Source organism: Ictalurus punctatus, chromosome 17, assembly GCF_001660625.3.
Source record: "Ictalurus punctatus breed USDA103 chromosome 17, Coco_2.0, whole genome shotgun sequence".
NCBI classification, from domain to species: domain Eukaryota; kingdom Metazoa; phylum Chordata; class Actinopteri; order Siluriformes; family Ictaluridae; genus Ictalurus; species Ictalurus punctatus.
In genome coordinates this window covers 7,708,367-7,736,207 of record NC_030432.2, presented here as the reverse complement: position 1 = coordinate 7,736,207, position 27,841 = coordinate 7,708,367, and the positions used below count along the sequence as shown (strand labels likewise).

At 36.1% G+C, this 27,841-nt stretch overlaps 3 protein-coding genes across 3 annotated transcripts; all 3 read right to left on the bottom strand.

The window, feature by feature from the left end:
• Positions 1-680: 680 nt before the first annotated feature.
• pih1d2 (PIH1 domain containing 2) lies at positions 681-4,878 on the bottom strand. The gene is made up of 5 exons (XM_017491252.3): positions 4,427-4,878; positions 4,219-4,339; positions 1,963-2,223; positions 1,462-1,733; positions 681-880 (listed from the first exon to the last, which is right to left on the bottom strand). Exons 1-5 carry the CDS (start codon positions 4,607-4,609, stop codon positions 746-748), a joined length of 972 nt encoding a protein of 323 aa, XP_017346741.1. The 5' UTR covers positions 4,610-4,878; the 3' UTR covers positions 681-745.
• Positions 4,879-8,691: 3,813 nt separating this feature from the next.
• On the bottom strand, positions 8,692-20,461 carry tmprss5 (transmembrane serine protease 5). The gene is made up of 10 exons (XM_053687534.1): positions 19,578-20,461; positions 19,359-19,469; positions 15,535-15,670; positions 13,752-13,865; positions 13,609-13,652; positions 13,336-13,498; positions 13,041-13,225; positions 9,771-9,869; positions 9,450-9,592; positions 8,692-9,353 (listed from the first exon to the last, which is right to left on the bottom strand). Exons 1-10 carry the CDS (start codon positions 19,705-19,707, stop codon positions 9,168-9,170), a joined length of 1,311 nt encoding a protein of 436 aa, XP_053543509.1. The 5' UTR covers positions 19,708-20,461; the 3' UTR covers positions 8,692-9,167.
• A 5,956-nt stretch (positions 20,462-26,417) lies between these two features.
• On the bottom strand, positions 26,418-27,392 carry LOC108277602 (odorant receptor 131-2-like). The gene has a single exon (XM_017490415.3). The coding sequence runs from the start codon at positions 27,390-27,392 to the stop codon at positions 26,418-26,420; it is 975 nt and encodes a 324-aa protein (XP_017345904.3).
• Between the last annotated feature and the right edge of the window lie 449 nt (positions 27,393-27,841).

The window sequence follows — 27,841 nt, the reverse complement described above, 5'->3', positions numbered from 1 at the left end:
TGGCACATAATCCCAGTTAAGTAAATGTATCACCAAATGTGTTTCAAGTCACAGCTTCCAATGTCATGCTGGAGTACCTTGCTGAAGCCATTCATTCTTTTTCATTTTTTTTAAATCTAAAGTTGTTTTTTGTTTTAGATTTCATACTATTGTTGCTATTGGTGATTCTGAAAAGTGAACCTAAAAGTATGAACGATGGGACCACTTCATTTGTAAATTTTTTTTAAAAATAATTTTAATACAAAATGTGGTTTTGAAAATAATTTTCTGTATAGAGTGCATGTTTGTCCAGTGTTTTTATCCATGTTAAATCAAACATCTAATATTTGTCCACTGTGTTAATAAAGATTTCCTGTACACCTTGATTCACCAACTCCTTCACAGTTAAGGTTTTGTAAACATGTGTCAGCTTGCAAAATGTAATGTTCAGCTAATGAAATATCATAAATTTCACTTGGATAAAGGCACACACACACACACACACACACACACACACACACACATACACATATATATATATATATATATATATATATATATATATATATATATATATATATATATATATATATATATACACACACACACATATATACATACATATATATATATATATATATATATATATATATATATATATATATATATACTATATACAGTATATACTGTACATAGAAGATTAACAACATGGTGAAAATGAGTGTGTACAGTAGATGATGGTTTGTTGGAAAGCTACTTATTGAATTTACTGTACAGATGCTGTAACAGTCAGTATGTGTTTCTTCTTGTTGAATGTTGCATGGCACGTTTCCTCTTTCACTTGCTCAGGAAAATGAAGATGAAGAAAATACATCTGCTCCACTTCCAGCAGTATGTCATCCTAAATATATGAACATCAGTGTCATAAGACAATACAAGAAAACCTCAGTAAAATAAATATCCGATAAAGACGATTAACCATAGTTTGAAGGGAGCAAATCTAAGGACGTGAAAGAGACCTATCAAGTAGCCAGTGTTTCAACCATGGAAGAACAAAACTGATTTAATGAGATTAGTCTTGATCAAATGATATGCTCAGTAGTTAAATAAAATACTGAATGACTGATTCAGGTTCAGACCCACAATAACAATACTGAACATACCACATGTAGATCACATGTAGATTATTATTATTATTATTATTTTATTATTGTGATTATTATTAGTAATAATAATAATAATAATAACAATAATAATAATAATAATAATAATGCTTATAGTTATTTTTAATGTTATGGAATGTCCTGGAATCAAGTAAGAGTCTTACATTAAAACAGCTGTAAACAGCCGTTCCCTGATTATTTAATTTTATTAATTTACCTTTTCAGTTCCTTTCATAAACTCATTCCAGAGCAAATGTGAGTTGCTTTAGATTAAGGCACCCACCAAATGTATAGTAAATATAAATGTAATGCATCTAACCTGGCTGATGCTGAGCTGGCACTGGGAGACAGAGCTTATTCCAGGCAGTTCTACACGCAGCTTTATCCTCCTAACTGAGTCACTGCTCAGTGAGCAAACTGTCATCTGATGTTTTGGCTGCTGAGGTTCAACAAATTCAGTGCTAGAGATCACCTCAATCAGACCTGGCTTGGCCTTGTCTTTGTCCTCCTGCCCCTGATTCAGCTGAATGCTGTACTCCTCTGTTACTTCTCCAATTTGTAGTGAGCAGATCTGATGAAGCAAATACTGGGCTGTGGAAAGAAGTTTGCAAATCTAAATAAATCAAGCCATAGGCTTTAAAATCACTGCCAAAGTTCTTAGTGACAAAAAAATTTAATCAAAGAATCGAATATAGATTCAAATATAAAGGCATCTTTTTAGATCTAGAAAGAGGTAAGTAAATTTTTTAAAAACTTATTTCTCTGGTTAATTGCTACTGAGAAAAACATTCACATTGAATAGTACCTATTTGTCATTTACCTGGTTTAGTTTGCGGGTTATCCTGGTTTAATGTACTGGATTTGGTCTGATGTGGTAGTGACATTAGCCGGTGTTTCATATCCTGTACAGTGCCCTTTAGTTTGGCCTTCATGACAGTGAAGTGTTGCGACAGGCTCAGCTTATGCTGTTTCTGGATGAAGTTGAGAGCCAAAAGGTGTATCTGCTCCTTTTCTTGTGGGTTTTTCTTTGCTCTTTGAAGAACCTCTGGGTTGAAGGCCACCTCCACTATATGGTAATTCTCTGCAAAACAAATAGGCTTCACATATAGCCAGGGCCTTTATTGCTTATTATTAACAGGCTAATAAAATTAAGTAAGTCTAATTATACAGCAGACCAGTCAACCCCAAGAAGAATAATGCATAGTCCCACTTTGAGAGTGTGTGTGTGTGTGTTTGTGTGTATGGCTTGTCTAATGCCCTTAAGGGAAATTGTGAAATTAATCTACTTTTCCATATCTTCATTGTTCATCTGCTCAACTGTTTGAATGGATCTGTGATCTGTACTAATCACAAACTAATGAACGTGCTAACCTTGATGAAGCCGCGAGTCTTATGAATTCATGTGTGAATAACGGCCACCTTAAGTACGTTAGTACATGTTTGTTAGTTAATGTATTAATTAACACGTAGTGTTAACTAAATTAAGCATGGTCTATAAAAAAGAACATGAATTAAACGTGCATAATTTCAAATTGTTTATGCAATTTGCCATATGCCATATGCCCATATATTTGTGGGAGTGGCAAATAATAAGATTGGCTTATATCTTGTGAACTAATTGGCTTATATATTGTCCAAACTTCATGAAACTTGGTACACATGGACAGTAGGACAGTCTGAGAAACATGCCAAATTTAATGTTTCTGATGTTCGGGGGGCTAACAACAAATTATATATGATCAGTCATATATCTCGGTGTGACAGATGAGGGCTGTAATAATGATGTCGCCCGCAAGAGGGAGCCAGCGGACAATAAATCGTTTTAAGTCTAATATTTTTCCATCGGTTTCCATCAATTTGAATGGCTGAATAACTCAACATGTAATAAGAAAATTCATAGAAATTAGAATAAGTGCATAGAACTATGCTACTCTAACAACATTTCCTGAGTTTTATAAAATTAGTTTGCAAACAAATGTGAAATGCTCAAAGATGATTAAATATTATCTAAATTTTTGCATTAATTTTGAAAACAAGTGTAAAATTAGAAGACATGATTAAATATATTGCTGTCCATTTAAAGTGAAAAGACAATATTATTGTCTCTTTAATATATAGATTAATATTTGAGCAGACACATTTATTTATAGTGTCAGTAGCAATAATAAAATGAATATCTATGTGCTGAGGTACATGCATAAAAGTGTCCATTCAGACAGACCATTCTCATATAACCCACGCAATTCTTGTTACACCCCCACCAGACTCTCAGCCTTTGGACTACTAAACAAACACCCCTGCCATCAATTACCCTGTTCATCAAGGACTCAAAAAATGATCACCTCACACTTGCCTCTTCATCCAGTCTCAACAAGGACTGCTCAGACTGCACTGCCCTTCCATAGTGGTACGTCCTCATTCTCTTCTCCAGATTGCTATACTCACCTGTGTTTGTACTCATCAACTGTCTACCACTGTTACTATTATCCATTACTGTCATCTTCTACTGATATCATCCATGTTTGCTATTACTCACTTGCGTCTGATATTATCAATAACAATCCGAGCACTTGGGTTCATAACAACAGCCTGTGCAGTTCTCTTCCCTGACAATTCTCACATATAATAAATATAATGATTCTGATTACTAACATAAAATAAAACAACAAACCCCTAGAAATAGCCTTTTAAACCTATTCATTGCAGCCTATTCTATATGCCAAGTTTTCCCCAAAAATGAATTTTATGCCCTATACACAACACACACAATTCTTTCAAATTGCAATGTTTTTATATAGACATATTCTCTTTCAGAATATAGACATTTCCCCTTTTTCAAAATGCCTGGACCCCGATGATTGCTCCTGTATATTTCACACATGAATTCAGTTCATGGTTAAGGTTAGCTCTTCATTAGATTGCGATTAGTGCATGCATTACATCATTAGTTCATATTTAAGTAAGTATTAATGCAGGTAGTAGTGCATAATTATTCATGTACCGTTATTGTAAAGTGTTTTGGGTTTTTTCTTCTTCAAATTATTACTATTTTGAACATGTCAGATGAAAAGTGTACCTTCGCGTTCAGAAAAGGTCTCCAGTTTTCCACCACACAGAGGAACAGGTTGAGTTGGAGAGGCCGGTGCAGGCACTCGCTTCCAACCGCACACGTTCACATACAGTACCTCATCATGTGGCTTCAGGAAAGGATCATAAAGACTTTACATACGTGACGTTATCCGCTGTAGAGGTTTTATTGACCTACCATACTCTGAGTTGTTTACCTGTACAAGTGCGCGGAGGCAGCTGTTCGGTGCAGGGGGTGAAAAACAGTTGGCGCTGGCTTGCATATGGCGCTCGATGAAAGTCTTGTACTCGTCAGGATTATTTTGGGCCATATCATCCAGCATGGACCAAAACTGGTTCACATGGATAAGGGCAGCATTCTGACATACGGAAATATCCATGCTTTAACACGGTTGGTTGATTACGCGTCACTGCTTGTATAAACTTCACTTATAGGCTAACTAAATATATTCTCTATCTCTAGTAAGATAACGCCGCGTTAACTTTGATAAATTAGCTAGGTTGCACTTCAATAAACTAAGCAATCAAACAAATTAAATTGGCCGACCAGTGGCAACACACAACCTTAGTTAGTATCAGCCGTTTCCATAGATACGACTCACTAACGGTTAAATCCCAAATAGATCATCACGTACTATATTGGTGCACTATGTAGGGTATGAAGGCTTTTTACACCCTCCGTAGGTCACTACGTTCGAATGTAAGCAATTTGAGATGCAGCCGATTTCTATTGCCGTCCAATAGGTGGCGTTTGAAGGCGTCAAAACAAAATCAGCACCAAAGCATTATGTTAATATATATATATATATATATATATATATATATATATATATATATATATATATATATATATATATATATATTTATTTATTTATTTATTTACAAATTGTTACATGCATGACAGCGTATACAGTCATGTAACAAAATAAGTACACCCCATGAAAATTGTTTGTTTTGTTTAACATATTTGGACAAGCACACATTTGATCCTCTTTGAAACAGTGCCTATTGATAAAGATGATGCACTCTTTCAAATGACACATCAAATCGACATTTTGTAGTAAATTTCACAATTAAAAAAAAAAAAAAAACAGACACATGGAAAAGGTAAATATGTACACAAATTAGCTACATATTTCCGTGAAAATGCAAATAAAATAAAATGAAATGTAAGGAAGGTTAATATTTTATTTATTTAAAAAAAACTCATAAAAAAAAGTACTATGATTTAACTATACTCAAAAAGGGACCATTACAGTGAACCATGTACTCAAGCTGTCATGGATTGGAGGAGGAGCTGGATGTAAGTGCAGATGATTTATTGAATTTAAGTAAATTTTAATTAGATAAATAAATACAAATAATGCAAAGCCAGGTATGAATTGTCAGAAATGGAGACTTAGCTAGTTCGCTAGTTGGATATAGCATGAGAATACTCACCCTCAAAGTTGTCGATGTAACTCAAAATATATAATTTGAAGCCCTTCTCCTTCTTCCTGTTAGGTGTAACAGCTGACTATCTCACAATACGACTAACATCATTCACGGTAAACTGGGGAAGCTCTTGTAAACAGCGAGTGTAATATGTCATACTCTCCTGTGCCATCTTCACACAGTTATCGGCAATAGCGAAAGCAACTTCTGGTGCAGCTGTTTGGCCACAGTAACAGCAGACATGTTTGGCGTTGACCAAAGACAGCTTTTCAGGAGAAGCACCACATACCAACTGTGACGCACGGTGGTGGAAATGCTATGATTTGGGGTTGCTTCACTGCCTCAGGGACTGGACTTGCATTCATTGATTCAACTATGAATTCTGCATCATATCAAAGAGTGCTTGGAGATAATGTAAGGCCATCTGTTTCAACTGAAAGTGGACCTTTCAACAGGGTAATAGTCCTAAGAAAATCCACCAAGGAATGGCTCAGAAAGAAGAAATGGAGGGTTATGGCCTAGTCAAAGCCCGGATTTGAATCCCAGTGAAATATATTGGGGGGATTTGAAACAGGCAGTACATGCAAGAAAACCCTCAAACATCTTGCAACTAAAAAAATATTGCATGTAAGAGTGGCCAAAAATTCCAGCAATTATGCAAAACGCCTACAAGAAGTTATTTCTGCTAAAGGGGGCAATACTAACTTCTGAAGACAAAGGTGTACTTACTTTTTCCACAGAAGAATATCACATCTATTAATATTTTTGTTGAATAACTGATTGAAAATGCAAATTTTAACAAATCAACTTCATTATTTAATTTTCAAAGATGATCAAATGCTTGCTTGTCCAAATATGTAAAAAAATAAATAAATAAAATAAAATAAAAAAAAGCCAACAATTTCCATGGGATGTATTTATTTTTTCACATGACTGTATTCCTATTCCTATGGAGAGTAGAGGAGGATGCAAGTGTATGGGGTTAGAATTGTTTCATAATTCCAAATAAATAGATTACTATCCACAAATAAATGTTGCGAGATTCACAGAAATTAAGCAAATTAAGAAATAGATAAAATGAGATTGCAAATAAAATTTTTCTACACAGAAATTTTTGTTACAAACACAACTCTGCCTGGCTCTCATTTGTGAATTGCATCCTGTGCATTTGTGGATTTTGAAACATTTCTAGAGTGCACACAATTCCACAAAAAGGTGGACTCCACTCACCGTTTACTCAAGCCAGTCGGAAAACAGCCACATTGCATTGACCAATCGTAGCACGTTCTCGCGCCAACCAATCACGTTTTTTTCTACAGTCAGGATGGGAACAGAGTCATTGCACCCAGAGGCAAACTTCGATTATGTGGGGACCCCAGGCAAATTAAATGCATGGGGCCCTTCTGACAGATTTATGTTGTTAATATATCTTCTTGTTACCCAGAGAAATTGTTGTGACCTTTACATCCATGGAGGAATCGCAGTAGATGTGTTTTGAAGACTTCATTTCTTTATTGAAAACAATTGTAAGAGTGTAGAAAACTGAATAAAGAAAGGAGCTACACTACAATTGCTGAACAGTGTCAAAACTGTGTCCTTTCCCCCTGTTTTTTTCTTACATGTGAGGGCTAATAACTTAAAAATGTGAAAACTGGACGAATAGTTGGATTTATCATAAAATCTTGTCTCAGATGTTATCACTGATTGCAGGACTACCAGACCGATAAAATATATAAAAAAAAAAATTGCTGTCTATCACGAGACTAGGCTAGTTTGGTGTCACTAGTCAAGTGGAGACACAACTAAGCTACCACTGTATGGGTTTCAGCTATAGTGCTATGCAAAGTGTGTTCGCTGTCCTTATGGGATGCTTATATGTTCATGTAACTTCATGGGTTCATGTATACAGTATAGGATTATACATTACTGCAGGTCATATGAGGGTGCAGGTTTGTTTGCTTTGAAAGTTAAATATGGTGGTGGTTTGTTAATGTGGGGCTGTTTTTCTGCAAGAGGACCTGGACATTTTGTTAGTTTACATGGCACCATGGACTCTATGAAATATCAACAGATATTAAATGAAAACCTGACTGCCTCTGCCAGAAAGGTTAAAATAGGCCATAGTTGGCTTGTCCAGCAGGACAATGATCCAAAACATACATCAAAATCAACACAAAAATGGTTTACTGACCACAAAATCAAGGTCCTGCCATCGCCATCCCAGACCCCTAACTTGAAACCATAGAAAACCTGTGGGGTGAACTGAACAGGAGAGTTCACCAACTTGGACCTCAAAATTTGAAGTATGTGGAGAGATTCTGTCTGGAGGAATGGTCTCAGATCCCTTGCCATGTATTCTCCAACCTCATCAGGCATTACAGGAGAAGACTCAGAACTGATATCTTGGCAAAGGGTGGTAGCATAAAGTATTGACTAAAAGGTGCCAATCATTGTTGCACACCTATATTGAACAAATATATAAATATATACATGAGAGCAGAGTATTTTTGTGATTTTTTTAAACAAAAGATAAAAAGGTTAAACAATAAAGGTAGTTTTTCACAGCCTTCTTTGCTCATATTTACCAAGGGTGCCAATATTAGTGGAGGGCAATGTAAGTGTTTACATAAGAGCGATTAATGGTCTATGATAGAGATTGATATGACGATTGATACTGCTTTGAATGACTCCCATTTATACTCCGCATTTGTTTTTCATACCATTCCGTGTAAACTCTAGAGATTGTGTCTGAAAATCCCAGATCAGCAGTTTCAGGAATACTGAAACCAGCCCATCTGGTACCAATATCCATGCCCGAAGCTCTTGACCTGTATCTGCATGATTTTTTGCATTATGCTGCTGCCACATAATTGGATGTTTATATAACTGCATGACTGTGCAGGTGTTCCCAAGAAAGTGTACGGTGAGTGTATATACATTTTTTGAGATTTAGGGCCTGCTAAAATAAAGAAGTAAATAAATAAAATAATTAAATATAAATAAGTTTAACATACACAACAGTGTTTATTATAAAAAATCTAAATGGGCTACAAAGACACAATCAGAAGTTACACAGGCCAAGATCATGCACAAAATCCACAAAAATCAAAACCAACACGGAAAATCTTGGCAAAAACTAGGCAGGTATCAGATACACAGGTATAGATAGGAAATAGCTCAGGACTGGCAATATGAGTAAGGCTTTAAATAGTCTGTGAAGAGGAAATGGCTATAAGTAGTGGGGTAGGGGATGCTCTGGTGGCTTGGCTGTCAATTGTCCCTGATGGATATGACATGGTAGTGGTAATGGTATTACAACAATAAAGTTAAAAAATGTCCATAATACCGTGAATATGTAACTCAGGAGATTATGCTCTTTTATAGTAGATTTTCACTCAGCTTCTTAGTAAGTCTGCATGGAGGGGAAAAAACCCACAATTCTAATTAATAAAAAAAAAATAAAGAATTGCATCAGTAATTAATACTTTTCACAAAGGACACCAGTCACCAGCCCCTATGTTCATTACTGCAACATACCTCTATTATCTCATAAATCCAGCCTAAAAACTCAGAAACTTTCGTATATACACCAGGGCGATTAGGCTCTGCACAGCCTGTTCCCCAACTAACAACTCCAACCAACCTCCAAACATTATCATCCTGGCAAACCAGTGGGCCTCCACTGTCTCCCTGTGGGAAAGAAGAACATTTTTACTATCTTCCCTTTTGCTATTAAAAAAAGTGTTTTGAGGAGATTGCTGAAGTCTGTACAGATCAGAACTTTACCTGACAGGCATCAGCATTACCCTCTGTGTGGCCAGCACAGAGCATCCGTGGCGTGATCTCTCCATTATACATACAAGAGCTATTGCATTTCTTTGTGCTTATCAAGGGCACTTGAGCTTCTTTCAGTGTATCAGGAATACGAACTGTGCAGAGCAAAATAAACTTAAATTTGCTTAGCTGCTTCAATAAACCTGCTTCCATTTATTAGACCTTTACTGCTAAGCTTGTTACCATCTTACATTAGATTGTTATAATATTTTTGCACAAATAAATACTTTTTTTTTATTTCTTTTAAATGTATTTTTTAACACATACTCTTACCATCATCAGGCTGTGTGTATCCCCAACCAGAAATCCAACACGGTGTTCCTCCTGGAAGTTCATGGTCATACTGTGGTAGGCATACTGGCCTGATGGTGTCTGCATTTAAATAATAATAATAATTTAAAAAATGTAATTTTCCATTACATTCCTTTAGTTGAAAGATGAAATGCCTACATTTACAGGTCACTCCTGAATTATTAGCACCCTTTATAAAATTAAGTACACAAAACAGAAAAGCAGTGAATGATAAGCTTAAACATATGGTATGCGGAACATACTTTTTTTTAAAAATAAATATTTTCCCCCACAAAACACTGGTTTAAAAATAATCAGCATCCCTATAACTAATATTTGATGATGCCTTCCCTTGAGAGAACAGCACTGAGCCTCATGTAATATCTGACAACAATTAAAATAAGCTTCTCTACAAGCTTGGAAAAACATAACAAAATAATAATGCTTTTAGTGTTTGGTGATGTCACTGGGTCACCAGTTTTGTGCAGTTATTGCAAGCAATAACATTAAGTGTTATTTACATTAAGACTATCTATTCCTATATTTTTGCTCAAACATTGCTAAAAATTTGGTGGTCTGCCACCAAAGGTGCCATTTTTCTTTAGCTTGGATGTCTGGTTATTAGTACACCAATGGCTTCTTTCACTTTCCGGAAATTCCCAATTACTGTATAGGCTATGCCCAATGCTTGTGCAATGACTCTGCTGGATTTTTGCCTTTTTTCTCATCTTCAAAATGGCTTGATTTTCTCCCATAGACAGCTTTCTGGTCTTCATGTTAGTTTATCCTTTTTAACATCAAATTCAGTCTTCACAGGCAAAAACCCAGAGCTCAAACCAAAAGCAGACTTTTAGAGCTATTAATTTTCCAATATTTTCGATCATTTAAAAATGGGCAGGTTTAAATAAAAGATGTCATGATCTAAGATGTTTAACACATCTATATGTACATAACACAAATAATGGCACCCTTGGTCAATGTAAGCAAAGAAGGCTGTGAAAAGTTGTCTTTATTGTTTACGTTTGTTAAAAAAATTCACAAAAATACTTTGTTCTCATGGATATCAAACAATTGCAAACACAACACAGGTTTATAAAAAAACATCTTTGTTAAATATAGGTGTGCAACAATTATTGGCACCCTTTTAGTCAATACTTTGTGCTACCTCCCTTTGCCAAGATACAAACGGGGAAATAAGTACTGAATGTGTCAACATTTTTTCAGTAAAAGTATGTCCAATGAGGCTATTCACATGAAATTTTCACCAGACATCAGTATTAACTCAAGAAATCTGAAAATATAAAGAATTCACAACATTAAAGTCCATAAATGAAGTTATGTGTAATAAAGTGGAATGACACAGGAAAAAAAATACTGAACACGCTAACTGAAATTTATTGACGGCTTTAAGACGTTTCCTGTATGAAGAAATTAATCAGCCACAGTATTCAGGTGTGATTTTGGCCCATTCTTCTAAACATATTGTCTTAAAATCTTGTTCAGTTTGATTCAAGTCAGGTGACTGGGACATTCTAATGCCTAGATTTTTTTTCTCTGAAACCAATTGAGAGTTTCCTTTGCTGTATGCTTTGGATCATTGTCCTGCTGGAAGTTCCACCCTTAATGTCCAACATTACCGCGTATTGCTAATGTTTCAATATTTTAAGTGACATATGCACATATTCTGTATTCTGAATTGATTACAGGGACATTCCTCAAATTACATCTTTCAAATAAAGTAAGTAAGGCTTGCTGGAAAAATGTTTAGCCAAACAGACAATGACAAACAGCCTATCACAGAACATGAACATGTCTTTGATTTTTAAATCATATTTTAGCATTAGTGTTATCTGACTTTATGAATGGATTTTTTGCCATTATTAGCTTCCCAAGAAGTAAAATGCAAAATGATGGGTGTGAGGTCGAAACAAACTACAGTGATGTTTATTAAAAGGTGTGTTGTGCCTTGTTATTGTATTATAATCAGACCCTGGCTCCATAGCAATATATATGTATGTCTGTATGTTTTTTTATGGACACATGACAGATGTACCTCTTCTCTCAGACCAAAAAATTTCCCCACCACTTTTAGAGTAGTGGTGCCACCCCTGATGAGAGCAAAGTATTTTTGTGAATTTTTGAACAAAAGATGAAAAGGTTAAACAATAAAGACAATTTTTCACAGCCTTCTTTGCTCATATTTACCAAGGGTGCCAATATTAGTGCAGGCCACTGTAAATATCAAAAAAATGAAAGCCAAAATTTTGCTCTATCATTTCATATTCATCTTTTGATCTCAAACCCAAATGTCTTCAGTGTATAGCAAAAACCCAAAAATTGGTTTTGCATTTCCAATATTTTTGTGTATATGAATAGAGAACAATTATGCAGATAACATAATTTAAAGGATAATTAAAATCCTTACTGTTCATGTATCTGACAATAAATTATAGTAAAAATGTAATATATAGACACACAAATATTGCCCTCTCTTGAAGGGTGCCAGCTCTTGATTGTATATTATTTGTCTTCTGTGTGCTATCATTAGGGCTGCAACTAACAAGTATTTTGATAATTGATTAATCTATTGATCATTTTCTTAATGAATATATTAGTTGGATTGTTTTAAAAAATATATTAAAATACCAACAATTATTATTATGATTTGTTTAATTAAAACTAGACAAATTCTAAACAAAGGCAAAATAAATATCTTTGCTGGCTGTCAAAAATCAGTTTAATTACTTATAAGCTAAATGATACAAATAGCTTCACTATTCACTGAATAATTCACACTTCATTACATGAGTTTTGAAATGAGAAAAAAAATCATATTGCATTCATTTGAGACCATGTTAATTTTCAACCCATTGAGTTGTCATATGAGCTACTGTTTTGGCCAAACTAGCATGGGATAATGTATTCCAATGGGAAGCAAATGAACGACTACAAACAAAAGAATAAAAATTTAAATATTGCTCACATGAAAACACATTATATCTTGAGGCCAACAGTTTAGTGTTATAGCACTGGCAATTCCATCAAATGGGTTTTGAGTCTAAATGAAGTGATGTAACACACCATAGTATGCTTCATAACGCAGGCCAACTAACTGAAAATAAATTTGTTGCCAATTATTTTTTATGATCAACTTTGATCTATTTTGTTAAATGAGTTGTTGCAGTCCTAGCTATCAAATGGGATTCATATAAAAAGTGCAATATAGGGACTACTCATGTGAAGTACTGTCACCTGAAAAATTCAAAGGATTCCTCAACTTCATCAATGCAATATCACTGTCATGACTCCTGTGATTGTAATTCTTATTGTAGATTATTTTTTCCACAGTGTAGCCCATATACTGAGCCAACGTAGCTGCATTAAGAGTAACAATCCCAGCGTAGACAACCCAACTGGAAACCTGATGCAGCCTGTAGCTTAAATAAGAAAAATAATCAGAAAGGATGCCAGGTGCAGCACAATGCACATTAGCAAGTTTTGGCAGGATTTGGTAAGTGGTAATGTAGTTGTTATTGAAGGACCTTACGTGGACACACAGTGAGCAGCTGTAATGATCCACTGGCTTGTTATGATGGAGCCTCCACAGGTGTGGCGATTACTATAGTAGAGACTCACTTGCCATGGCCATCTGCCTAGTGTGGCATCTACACCACCAATTATCCTGGATACCTTTGCCCTGGTGCCACAATCTAATTGGAGTAAACAAACCAGCCACAATTTTAGCTCAACATTTTTGTTGCTTCAAAAGAATATTTCATATGCTTCTTCTGGCTGTAGATCATTTCAGTTTAGGTATTACCAAAACATTTCAAAGCTATAATCTTCCCTGTGTTGCAGTTTCCCCTAAAAGAAAAATAAAATAGAAGTTATATTTTATATCTAGGATCCATTGTTTTCATAATGTCTGATTATGAATCATAGTTTGTAGACTAAAATAAGTACCTGAATTGCCATAAATGTTCCAATTTGCTTTGATGTTCTGAGGTAATTTGAACAAATCCATCTGTGTAGCTTTGCCCAATGTCTGTCAAATTCACACCTTTGTGTTTGGTTAATCTATGAACAGTGGTCAATTAGGTCAGTGACAAGATTTACAACAGTAATTATCATCCACCATGAGACTTTGAAAGTATGTACATGCTATAACTCCTGTCACCAAATGATTCTGTAATTTACAACTGGAGTAACACATCTGAGACAACTATCAGCACTGTTGGCAACGTAGAAAATGTCAGCCTACAAAATGCATGAAATGTTTTTTGAAAACTGAGACGTGTGGGAAATACTCTGTAACTTTTATCTGTATTCTCATTGTTTAGCCTCCTTAAGATGTTTGTCAGTGTGACTCTAGTAATTGCAACCAAGAGCCAAAAAGGTACACATGGCCAATGAGCACACAGGCCGTGAGCACACAGGTCATCTTTGGCACAAGGTCATAGCCAAATATATTATAAAAACCCATGTTAACCAGGACCTCTCTGTGAAGAGTGAGGACAATTTAATCAAGTCAGATGTGTTCATTTGGTTGTGATATACTTCACTGGGAGAACATGCCCAGAATTATAATAGCTCCATTTGATAATGTATCTGAAAGGTCTTGTTGTTCTGAGCATGTTTTATCCTAATATTTAAGATGCTTATTAACTGCTGGATGTTGGATGAACACATTCTACTGGGTTTGGTTTTGGTTTCTATATTTATTCTTCTTGACTAACAGTTTAATCCTACAAATGGATTTTACAGGACTACAATTTTCCTGGGGCTCCGTCTCCTCAGTGTCAGCTGGAAAGTAATTTAAGTGTTTTTTTGAGAAAGGCAAAGTTTCCACTCTCCACTGTGAGACATGTTTTACATACCCTTTCTTTGTTTTTAACTAAATCTTTGAAAATTGGCTAATGCTCCTCTGCCATTTTTTCTTTGGTCCAAAATAACCAAACCAATCAAGGGGGAAACTGAAAATAGGTGTGCATATTCAGGAGTCTGATGATTAGAAAGATGCAAGGGTTATAGCTAATGGGAAATGGAGTCCTATGTGGCCATGTTGTTAGGCCATGATAAACACCTGGAAGCAGAGTTCACAGTGGAAACCGATGCAGACATGAGAATAAGATTGCAGCATTGGCACATGTTGTTGTGGCAGAAATGTTTTTGGTAATGTTTTGTGACAAGTAGTGTAACCTGGCAAAGAGCACCATAATTGTAGAAAAGAGTGGAGTCATAATAAATACATTATCAAAATTTTTATTTCACAATTTTTTTTTGTCATTTTCCCCTAGTGCATATACACTAAGCAGGTGTTCCTAGAGGCACTAATGTACATACAATTTATATCCTGTTGTTTTTACTCTTGTTTGCTAATTCTCTGTTGTTTGTTTCACAACAGTCAATGAAAGCCTATATTTGAGTGCTGGGTTATACTGTTATATCTCATGCCTTGTTCCAAACTTCCATCCTGTCTCACCCAAACCTCAGAAACTACAAAATTCTGCCACTGACAGAAACCTTTCCAGTGTTATTTATTTATTTGTTTGTTTATTTATTTATTTATTTCAAGGGTATTCCTCAGTTAGCTTCTGTGGGTGTATTTATTTTTTAAATCTCTGTAATTGCAAGTCTTGGTCAACACTAGAGATGTAAAAACCCACAGAAAGCAGCCACAGCTGCCTGACACATAAAAGCTGTTGATAGCTAGAAGTGTGTGTGATGAGCTGTCAGCTTTGCCCACCTCAGATGACCCAGCTGTCTGCACACAAGGGTGCCTAATGAAGAGTTCCAGCGCTCGTAACATACAGGCAGCCACGTTTGCAGTTTCTCCAGCTGAATCTCTAGCAGAGAGTTCTCAGCACTGATTCTGTAAAACACTGAGCCATTTTCAGTCAGAACCTCTCCAAGCACTGTCTAGCACTGTGGAGATTATACAGAAATTTGGCAACAGAAAGTTCATTGGTGTCAATTTGATTAAAAAATGATTAGGAATAGGAAGGGTGATACAAAAGATTGAAACTTTTGTAATTAATGCTAAACAGGTTCATATTGGCAACACTATTAGGAAAGGAATTATACATAATGTTACTTACAATAGTAACTTTTTAGTAATAACACTTTTTAATATGAAGGCTAATATTGGGCTACCCCACAAAATGCATTATTTTCATATAACAGCACAGTCTGGAGTGTGTTATTCAGCTTATACCACAAGGATTATAATGTTTCATTTATTAATGAACAAAACATGGCGCATTTTAACGGTTTATAGTTAGTTATATAGTTATATTTACGTTGTGGAACGTCCGTGAGACAATTTAGTTCCTGTTCACCTATATGATGAGATAGACCTAACTACTATAAACAGTCATTCCCTCACCAGTCCCCCCCCCATCTCTCTCTCTCTCTCTCTCTCTCTCTCTCTCTCTCTCTCTCTCTCTCTCTCTCTCTCTCTGTTTCAGTTTTCATTTTCTTTATTGACAAATAATTGTACTTTTGTATTGCCAAAGCCAGTATAAAGGAAGGGTAGTGCGAAAGTGCAATAAAATAGAATAAAATAAAATATAAAGACAAAATAAAATAAAAATACAATTAAATACTAATAGATTAAACAAAAAAAAAGTGCAAATGATGTACATAAATTAAGGACAATATAAAGGCACTACAGTATATACAGAATAATTTGAAAAGAAGGGTAAAATGAGTAATATTACAGAACAAATGTGAATTTACTATGTAAGAAGTATAAAATAAGAAATATAAAATAATAATAATAAAGAAGAGCAGTCATAACAATTACAAGAAACACAACGGCAAAGGATATCACTCACAGTCCCTCATATTGTGACATATATGCTGCTGATATACAGCAGTCTTTATGTTCTCCTAGTAGGAGGGGGTGTTTTTTCACAGTTCAATAGCTTGTCAAATGTTTGTAGTATGTATTTAATATTTTGAGGTAGGATCTCTCTCTCTCTCTCTCTCTCTCTCTCTCTCAGATTCAGAAAATGGACATCAGCAGCATGGAAGACCCTCTAAACCGGACTATGGACTTTATGGCTTTATTTAAAGTGAAATCAGTATAAGATTGAAGGGGCTTTTGAACTTATTTTGGGTGGGTTTGTAAAACATGTAAATATGTGAAACTGATATATTAATGGAACCATAAAAACTCTCTCTCTCTCTCTCTCTCTCTCTCTCTCTCTCTCTCGCTCTCTCTCTCTCTCTCTCTCTCTCTCTCTCTCCCTCCCCTGCTGAAAAAACAATCAAAGCCCTCATAGAACATAATGGGTTTAATGCTTATAATGGGAATTGTATTGTTTTTAATAGAAACTTTAATGGTCCCTGTGAGTCTCTACTGGTAATTTGTTGCCTTCTATAGTGGCATGTCTAGTGGATACCATTAAGGACTAATAGAACACATTTGACAATGGTTTTAATGGTTAACTGATGGTTTGTAATGGCATTTGTAATGGAAATCATTAGAAGTTCTGTGATGGTTTCTATTGTTTTTTTTTTTCAACTGGGTGAGTGCATTTTACCGAAAAAAAGAAAGGCATTACCAAGACTGAGAGCGCTTAAACCAAAACTCCTTCCATAAATGTTAAATAAACGTCTCCTAACTAACAAAATTCTTATAATAGTTGCTGGTGTTTCTTTAACAACACATTTAAGTCTGTTAATTTATTATTCTTAAATAATTTGGCAAATCTGCCGTACAAGTCCCTGGAATTACCTGTGTTGTTATATGAAAATAGTGCACACAAGTATCGCACAAATGATGTACATGAGCCCCAGTAAAATTTTGCTGTGTCCCAGTAAAAATGTTCCTGATAAATCATTGACTAATCCACCAGTCTTAGTTCGATTAGAGCTTAATTAGATTATGACCATAATTAGATTAAGGTTGCTGTTTACATGGTAGTTTCTTAATCAAAGTATAGTTTTAATTAGATTAAGAGTGGATTATTGTTGTCCATGTAAACGCAGTCATTGTCTGATGAGGTAGATTACAGTAGATACGTCTGAAAATAGGCCTTTCTATTAATTGGACGTTATCACTTATCATTAAATGATTTAAAACTTGAAGGCTGATTGTAACGCCAGCTGAAGCGAAAATATCCTGTGCATCATCTTCAATTATATGCCTCGCCCCCTCTCTGTGCTCCTCCTCCCTTCACTTTTCACTGTGAAAACCTGATTATCAATCAGACTGTAGTTCATAATACGACATTGTAGCTGTGGAGAGGTAACTATCAGGCTAACACTTATCGCTGTGTTAATAAGTAGCATGTGAATTTGTATTTAGCTGAATGAGGACATCCCATTTCCAGCTCTAATTTACTTGGCACAGATTTGATCGATAACATTAGCTTGTTAACTGCTAAAGGAATTCTTACTTATCTCTTGTAATTTGGCATTCTGCCACAAAGGATGTGATTTAGTCATCATCACTGAAAGCTTTTTGAAGTGATTTGTTCATTTAGGGGGCTAGCTAGTTAGTTTACTCATGAAAATGCTTATCAAACACACCTGCCTGTAATTTTCAAGTAATCCTGAATATTTAGATTAGATTTTTCAAGTTTGTTTGATTAGGGATGAAGCAGGACAGTGCAGTGGTCCTCCAGGAACAGAACCCATCCCTGGTTTAAAGGCTAATTTCACAGTTTCAGAGGCCTCTTCCAAGACTACGATTGAAGAACGTGGATTTTAAATGTAATTAATTTTTAAAAATATATTTGCTGTCTTATATACAGGTTATTTAAAAAGTCACCTTTGTATTATTGTGATGGAATTTCGGGTGCCAGATTTGTATTTCAAAAATCATTTCTTATTTGTCTCTTTGAACGGAGTGTATACCTATGTGTAATTATTACAGGAATTTGAATAGAAATTAGGTATGTTCAAGTATAAAATAAAATGTAAACTTGCATTGGTTAAGTTAATGTTGTTAGTAATTGTTTAAAAATGACCATGGCAAAACAGAGTTCCAAGTTATAAAAAATATGAAGTTTTAAACCAAACAGTAACCAGTTTTTATAGCTAAAATGTAGGCAATTTTAGCCCTGTAAAGTAAATTAAAATGTAAAATTGAACTAATGAAATGATCTGCAGCACATACTTACATTAATGTTCATTACATAATATGATTTTAAACCTGAAAAATAAAAAATAAATACTACTCCCACAGTCACCAGAATTGAATGCTTTGCTGCTGTGTTTGGAAAAAAATAATAATAACTAAAAAAATATATATTCCCCTAGAAATTTTGAAGTACTTTTTTAAAATTCTTGTGCCCCAGTAGAGATCAAACTCTAGAAATGCCCCTGGTGCACACCTTCTGACCAATCAGACTTGTTTTGGTATAATAGCATTTATTTAAATACAGTATGTACATACTGTTAATACTGTTAACAGTATTTAACTTCATTAATGCCAATTTTCTCATTGTGTATCAAGCTTTTATTTCCTACGATAAAGTCTATTGTTCCAACACTTTTGTTTGTGCAACTGTCATCTGGTATGATAGGCAGCATAGTGAGCTTTATGGCACTTGAACCTACCTTTCCTTGGGTCAGTCACACTGCTGTCATCTGATATATTACAGAATGAAGTCTCCTTGGTGTCCTCTAACCCTATAGGACTATGTGAGGTAGGCTTTAAGAGCAGTTTGACTATACAGAAATAGACAAATAAAATAAGGTAAATGGCTGTGTTTGAGTCATTCACATTCACAAGGTATCTGTCTATGTTTAAAAAAAAGAGAGTGAATAAAGTCTTACCTATGAACCACACACTTATAGTAACACCTCCAAGCAGTCCCAGGGCACACAGAGCTGCCAAAACCCGAATCGCTTTTTGAATGGAAACTTTTGTAAAAAACATAACATTGGCCCATTTATGCACATGCATTATATGATATAACCTGTCAGTGGTGTTATTGTATAAAGCATCATCTAAAGATGTCACAATACAGTAACCTTAATAATGTGATGTTTACATCAGCATATGTATGTTAGTAATGTATGTACCTGGGTGTGATGACTGTAGCTCCCTGAACCAGGAACTGCACATGTCTACTTTCCTGCTCATCCTCTCAGACCGGAAAGAATGTGTGACCACTACAAGTTTCTCAATTATCACCACAGCACTTTCTCCAAGACTCGTCCGGTCAGTGACCTCATAATGTAATGTTTTTAATTAATGTAAAATTTTTGTAATGTAATTATTTCTGCTGCCATATCTACTACCCAGAGACATACCATTGTTTTGCTCTGCTCAACACTCAACCTCTAATTTTCTACTCACTGAGCAAAGTAAAAATTTAATGTGTGATCTTTGACTATCTTTTAATTCAATTCAATTCAATTTTATTTATATAGCACTTTTAACAATGGGCATTGTCTCAAAGCAGCCTTACAGAGACATATAAACACAGGAAACAGATTTTAAATGTGTGAATTTATCCCTAATTAGCAAGCCGGTGGGGACGGTGGCAAGGAAAAACTCCAAAAACTTTTTACATCATTAGTGTTATGAAGGTTTACTAATGCTGTACATTTTTCTTGCATTATATTAAATATACCAATTTCTCTGCATGATCTTGTAAAAATATATTGAGATTAGAAATTTGCTAGAACAATATAGATATTGAGAGAAGCTTATAAATAAGTGCATGTCTACACTACATTTAAAACATTAATTTTAAGATCTCAAAATGATATTAAAAGCTTTTTTGACTAACAATAAATAATAAATGCTGGAAATTAGAAAATAAACACTCCTACACTTTTAAGATAATGTTCAACCAATATCATTTGAAAACTTACTGCCTATGCACTTACTATATATAACTATATTAATAAATTGGCATTGACATTTCAAAAGGATAAGCATGAGAGATCTCACCAACTTTTTTTCCTCTGGTTTTGTGGTGTAAGTACCAAGCGTGGTTCTAGCAGCTCCTGCTCTACCTTCACCTTTGCATTTCCATCACTGCCAGCTGCCCGCTGCATGGCCATGTAGGAGAATGCAACTCGGATTTTGGATTTAAAAAGAAATAATGAGGTCAGCAGTGGAGCAAAGAATGAGCCTGTTGTTTAATGTAGGGGTCATAGGGGCCTAGGCTGAATGGATGAATCACTTCTTTGTACTGCTAAACATCTCCAAAGATATTTCCTTGTCACTGATATGATGGAGGTTGGTTAGCAACACTCCCTAATACTTGTGCCAACAGTATGTTCACTTTAAAGTAGCGTTGATTATCTGATGATTCACAGCATTAGAGAAAGTCTTTTAATTGCAAAATGTTGAAAAGCTGAGGGTAGTCCTTCAATTTCAACACATGCACATTACACACTCCAGCATTCAGCAGCACACACCTGCTTTTGTAACTGAGAACACTATGAACATTATTTAGTGGACCTTTTTCATAAAATGTTATTTGAATCATGACTGTCCACTGGTAACAAACTGAATTTACCCCAGATTGATCACATTATGATGACAGTTTCTCTATTTAAAAAAAAAAGAAAAAAAAAAGGGGGAAACAGCTATTTGTCCATAAGGATATGCAAACACATATTGCAAACCCTAAATGTTTAGTGATAAATTTGACATACAGTTTACATAATAAAGGGGTCATAACATAATTTTTCATGTTTTTCTTCTGTTTGGGAGTGTAATGTATCTATTTTCTTTGCATGTATAAGCTCTACAAAGTCCCAAAAATCATATTTTCCCCCAAAGGTATTTATTCCATCTAACAGAGAACATTGCTGCAAACCTGCCCCGGAACATCTTGTTCAAAGTCCAGATATTGCTTCCGTAATTTCTCTACATCACAGCGTGCACTATCAGCATAATCCTGCACAAAAGCAGCCACAGAAAAAGAAGGCAGTCTTCAGTGAATTCTTGAAGCCGAAACTCCCGCTTCACTGCTGCTCACGTCTGGTGTAAAAGCACTCATTTGTTAACATGCATGCCGAATAAAATGCGCTCTGCTCTGCTACAGCGAACATGAACAGCCCAAAGCGTGACAGAACACAATTCCGGGTTCTCAGACTGTGTTTACTTGTGACACGTGTGTTTATTTTGGTTTCTGTCCTGTTTCCACTCTTATTATGTTATTGGTTGTCTCCTAATGTGTCACAGCTGTTCTGTGTCTCCCTGGTGATTACGTTGTGTATTGAAAAACCCCTGTGTTTCATTGTCACTTCACAAAGTATTGTGTTCAGTTCCTTACTGCCTGTGCCTTCTCTGTTCATTGATCCCATTTTTGTTCCAGTGTTTAATGTTTCTCGTTTGTGCCTAGTTTTGCCCATTTGCTCATCGCCTGGCCCTGTGATTGATTTGTTTTGCTAAAAGTTTTGTATTTGTCTTCCTACCTCTTAATAAAGCTTTAACTGCATTTGCATCCTTCATCACCCTGATTACATGACATGACTATTTATTCTGGCATCGTTAGGAATTATTGTCAACATATGTAATAAACTTGGTGTGAAAAAATTTGTTTCTCTGGCCTATATTTCTGACTGCATTGCATTAGTTGAGCTTAAGCAATACCAGTCAGTGTTTTCAGCCCATGATGGAGATTTGGGTTGTACCAATCTACTCTCACATGACATTCCTCTTATAGATGATACTCCGGCCAGGCAGAGGTATTGACGCAAACCACTGTCGGAGTATGATGTGCTGAACACCCACATCAGTCAACTGCTTGAGGCTCAGGTAATAAGGGAAAGCTGTAGTCCCTACACTTCCCCAATTGTACTTTTCAAGAAGAAGGATGGTAGTCTACACATGTTTGTGTAAACTATCCTCAACTAAAAGCAAAGACTCTAAGGAATGCGTTCTCCTTGTCTCAAATTGTGGAATCCTTTGATGCATTAACTGGATCCCGCTAGTTTTCCACTATGGATTTGGCAAGCTGGTTTAACCAGGCTCTGGTCACAGAGACTGATAGGGCTAAGACTGCCTTCTGCACTCCTTTTGGTCTTTTTGAGTGGAACAGAATGCCCTTTGGGCTTTGCAATGCTCCCAGTACATTCCAACGTTTGATGGAGAGATTGTTTGGAGATAAACAGCAACAGTCTTTACTTTCATATCTTAATGATATAGGGGTGTTCTCTTCCTCAGTGGCCCAACATTTGGAGCATTTGTAGGTGGTCCTGAGTTGCATAAAACGAGAGGGTTTAAAAGCAAAGTTAGGGAAGTGTGCTTTCTTTCAACAACAGGTAAGGTATTTGGGGCATGTTGTGTCTTCTCAGGGGGTGGCTACAGATCCCAGGAAAGTTGTAGTGGTTGCACAGTGTCAGTGCCCCACTAGCCTTTTCGAGTTGCGCTCTTTTCTAGGTTTTGTTGGTTATTACCATCAATTTGTAGAAGGATTCTCTAGGTTGGTAGCCCCCTTGCATAGGTTGGTAGCTGAAAGGGGTGGTCGTCGCCCCCAGGATCGAGCAGAGCGGAATTTTGCAAATGCTTGGATGGCCCATTGCCAGGAAAGTTTCAAGGCCTTGAATGGTAAACTTGTTAAAGCCCCTATTTTGGCATATGCAGACTTTTCTTTGCCTTTTATTTTAGAGGTGGAAGCGAGTTACAAGGGTTTGGGAACTGTTCACTCTCAGGAGCAGGAAGGGAAGATAAAACCTATTGCCTATGCAAGCCGTAGCCTTAGGCCCACTGAGTGCAACACTGCCACCTATAGTTCTATGAAACCTAGAGTTTTTGGCACTCAAGTGGGTCATGACGGAAAAATTTGGGGAGTATTTGTTAGGGCACAAGTGTATTGTGTTTACAGATAACAACCCTCTCAGTCATTTGGCCTTCTCTAAGCTTAGGGCAATGGAACAGCATTGGGCAGCCCTGCTTTCAACTTTTGACTTTGAGGTGCATTACCGACCTGGGAAGAGCAATCGGAATGCGGATGCTCTTTCCCGACAGCCTCCCCTAAATAGTGGGGAAATGCTTGGGGTGGTTCCCCTTATATTTGTTCCTGGGTCTGTAAAGCAGGTAGTAGAGGCTGAGTTGGCCTCATCGGCTACCCAAAGCCTTGTTATCTAATCTGTGGTGACTACTCTACATAGTTATCCATTGGCAGATATTAAGGGGTTGCAGGGGGGCTGATATAGTAATTGGGAAAATACTCCCATTTTGGAGGCCTAGAGTGTTTTCTAGTTTTCAGGAACTCCAGTTGCTATCTAAAGATACTGTTACTCTTCTTCGCCAGTGGGACCACTTGGTCAAACAGGATGGGGTCTTCATGTATCATCATGTTTTCCACCCAGATGGAACTGAGGAGAGCCTCCAGTTGATCTTGCCATCCATTTTAAAAGGTGAGGTTTTAACAGGGTTGCATCAGGAATATGGACACCAAGGGGTCGGACGCACTATTGAATTGGTATGGGAGAGATGATATTGGCCAGGAATGGTGAGGGACATGGCCCGCTGGTGCCAGGAGTGTGAGCGGTGTCACCTCAATAAGGACATACAACCAGGTGCCTCTAGTTTTATGGGGCACCTGTTTCATCAAGGCATAGTGAGATATAACCCATTGATTTTACTGTGCTTGAACCCTCTAGTTCAGACATAGAGAATATTTTGGTGATGACTGACATCTTTAGTAAATATACCTTGGCGGTTCCCACACAGGATCAACATGCAGACACAGTGGTGCGAGTGTGGGTAGTAGAATGGTTTTATAAATTCGGGGTTCCCATTTGTATACATTCTGACCAGGGCCGCAATTTCAAAACATATTGATTCAACAGCTTTGTGACCTGTATAATGTCCAGAAATCCTGTACCATGCATTACCATCCAGCGGGTAATGGCCAATGTGAAAGTAATATTTAGGCTCTGGGATTGAGGGGTATCAGTTGGGCTACTATTGGTTGGTTAGGGGGTATTGAGTGAGCCCAGCATGGCTAGAGGTAGTGGATATAGACCTGTCTGGTTGAGAATCGCATCATGGAGTTACTGCCTTTTCCGGTCTCACATGCTGCGTGGCGTGCAGAAGGGCTCCTTGTTTGCTTCCTACTGTGTGTGGGAGAGTATTTGGACTGTTTCCCATGGTTGACGCTTCCGCAGCCCATTACTTAGGTAGGAGCGTAGTTGTTTGTGGCATTTATTTTTCCCTTATAGGGTGACATGGTTATATCAAGTATGTTCTGTGTTACTTTTACAGTCTGCACATTGATTTTCCCTTGTCTGTGTGATTGAGATTCCTCGCACCTTACATATGTAGTTTCTTTTTATTTTGCTCATCATAGTTTGATATGTCATTGTTTTAATCATGAATGTTATTTCAGGCATACAGTGTATGCCTTCGATTAGTGGATGGAATTAGGATTCCGTTGCGGGGGTTACTGGGGACTCGCTTGTTGTCTGCGGCGCACTGCTGTATTGCTGTTGGCATGATACTGTGTTATAGGATTGGTGGTATCTTTATCGTTTTGTTATTGGCGGGGGGTTGAATTTTCTTGTTGTCTACCCTGCAGCAGTATAGGTGATAACTGGTTAGTGTTTCATGATCAGATGCGGTTTGGGGGGGCCCATTTTGCATGTATGTGGTCATTAGTATTTATGTAGTGGGTTTTTTTTGTATTTAATGATTTGTAGGTAGGTATCATTTCTGTCTATTTTTCTGTCTTTCTCTTTTGTTAGGAGCTGGATGTCCAAGAGCAAGGGGTGTTGACTCATAGTCTTGTGGTGCATGTGCACTGGTGAATGAAGGTGATGTAGTGATTTGGTCTCTTTTTTTCTTTTGGGTTGTTCTCTACTCATTTGAGTGTTTCTGTGACCTTTGAGCCTCCCCCTGCTGGTAACTCCCAGCCCCATTGTTTGACAATCTGTGTTTGACACATTGACTCACAATATTTTATTTTCTCACAAACATTTATATATTTTGACACAAGATTACCAAATTTTAACAGTTTCTGAATTTTGTCAGTTTCTTTAGTAAATCATAGAGCTACATGTATTTCTCCATAAATTATACACAAGGACACACAGATTGTTAATAACCTAATGATGTTTAATTTTATATCCCAGCTAATTAACTATATATAAAATACATTATAGAGTCCTATATAGATACACAAAGTAATGTATATCTATACAAAATGATTGTCTTTCTTTTTTTATATATACTATTATACAATAATAATCAGGTGCCTATGAAATAGCATGGAAGTTTATTTATTAAAATGTCAAACCATAACACATTTCTAGTAAAAACCTTCATCAACATATCCTGAATATATAGGAGAGAGAGAGAGAGAGAGAGAGAGAGAGAGAGAGAGAGAGAGAGAGAGAGAGAGCACTGATACCTGAGACCACTAGTGAAAATGCTTCTATTTTGCATTTTTATAAGTTTATAATAATTTAATACAACACATATACAAATTATATTATCAACAACAACTTGACTGAAAAGTAGAGTATTTTGTATTTCTCTTTTTTTGTTTTAAAGACAGTGTCAACTCAAGCTGGCATGGACTCCATAAGTTTGTTTATTTCCAATTTTGTAAAAAAAAAAAAAATTATATATTTTCAATGTGGTCTCATACATTTGGACCCCACTGCATACAAAAATCTCTAAGGTTATGATATCCAGTGTTGTGTTTAAATTGGTCTTATTTTCACTTGTTTGATTTCAAACAATGTTGAGAAAAGGTGGTCAGTACCACACAAAGCGTAATGTCTAAAAACAAGGAAAAACTTTTCATCTCTGACACCATAAATCAATGGACTAAGACTACGTGGTAAAAACAAAAAAACAATAAAATTAGAATATCTTATATTCTTAAATGTGATTTCTTCAACTTTGAAATATGCCATTTCTATATATGGGTTAAAAAACTGTATCATGCACAGAAACAGTTGAACAGCATGAAGCAGCACAGTTCTGAGACTCTTATTGGTGGATTTCTTTTTCTCCGAAGATGCAGCTCTGGCTGCAATCATTATCTTGATGTAGGTGAACACAATGATAATAGACATAAAAATGAAAAGGATAATGAAAATTATGGCACGACCATGTGCCTGCCATTCTTGGACTAACATTATCTCTGAATTACAAACTGCATAGGAGAATAGAGCAGCAGCTGGGGCTACTGCCCAATATCCTATAACACTGAACACTGGAATTATAGAACTGACACTCCATATGATAAGAAGCCCATATAATCTGGTCCTGTTGGTGGAAATGTCTGCATGTCTCAAAGGCATGCATATAGCCACATAGCGTTCCAAACACATAGCCACCAAAGTCAGTGGTGTACAACAGGTGAAAATAGACTGAATTAGGAAACTGAGAGTACAAATAATCATGTGCATGGGGTACTGGAAATAACTCACAATAGTAAGCAAGCCAGATAACAGTATGAAAGCAGTGTCCACAAACAGTGTTTGTGCAAACAAAATGTATCGAGTTTCTTCTCTAAACGCCTCCTTTTTCAGAAATGTGAATATCATTAAGCAGTTTATATAGAGGAAAATCCCAACCAGGACCTCCAACAACAAGAACTTCTCAAAATAATACTTTGAAACATTAAATAAATGATTGCTTGAATTACTATAATCTTCTGCACTCTTCATGTCTGTAAAAATAAAGATGTAAATATAATAAATGATAAAAACTTACACCATACAACACCAGAGAAAATCACACATTAATGGTGGGTCAATGGAGATCATAAACTGTTGCAATGTGAACAGAGAACCTCCTCATGATAATATTCCTCTGGTATTTATACTGTTCAAGTGGTACGGGGATAACAGATGACAGGTCATTATGATGACAGAGCTACCAGTGTTGTTGCTGTTAGTTTTAATATTTAATGATGTTTTTTGTATATATTTTGATACATTTCCCTTCTCTCAACAAATGAGAAAATTCATGCATTTACAAAAAATAGACCTTATTATTGTGTTATACCTATTGATGTACCATGAGGGACCATACTTATTCAAGGTATATTCACTGTCCTTATAAACTGTTAACATTATCTATTTATCTTCTCAAGTTTCTTGCATATAAACTAATT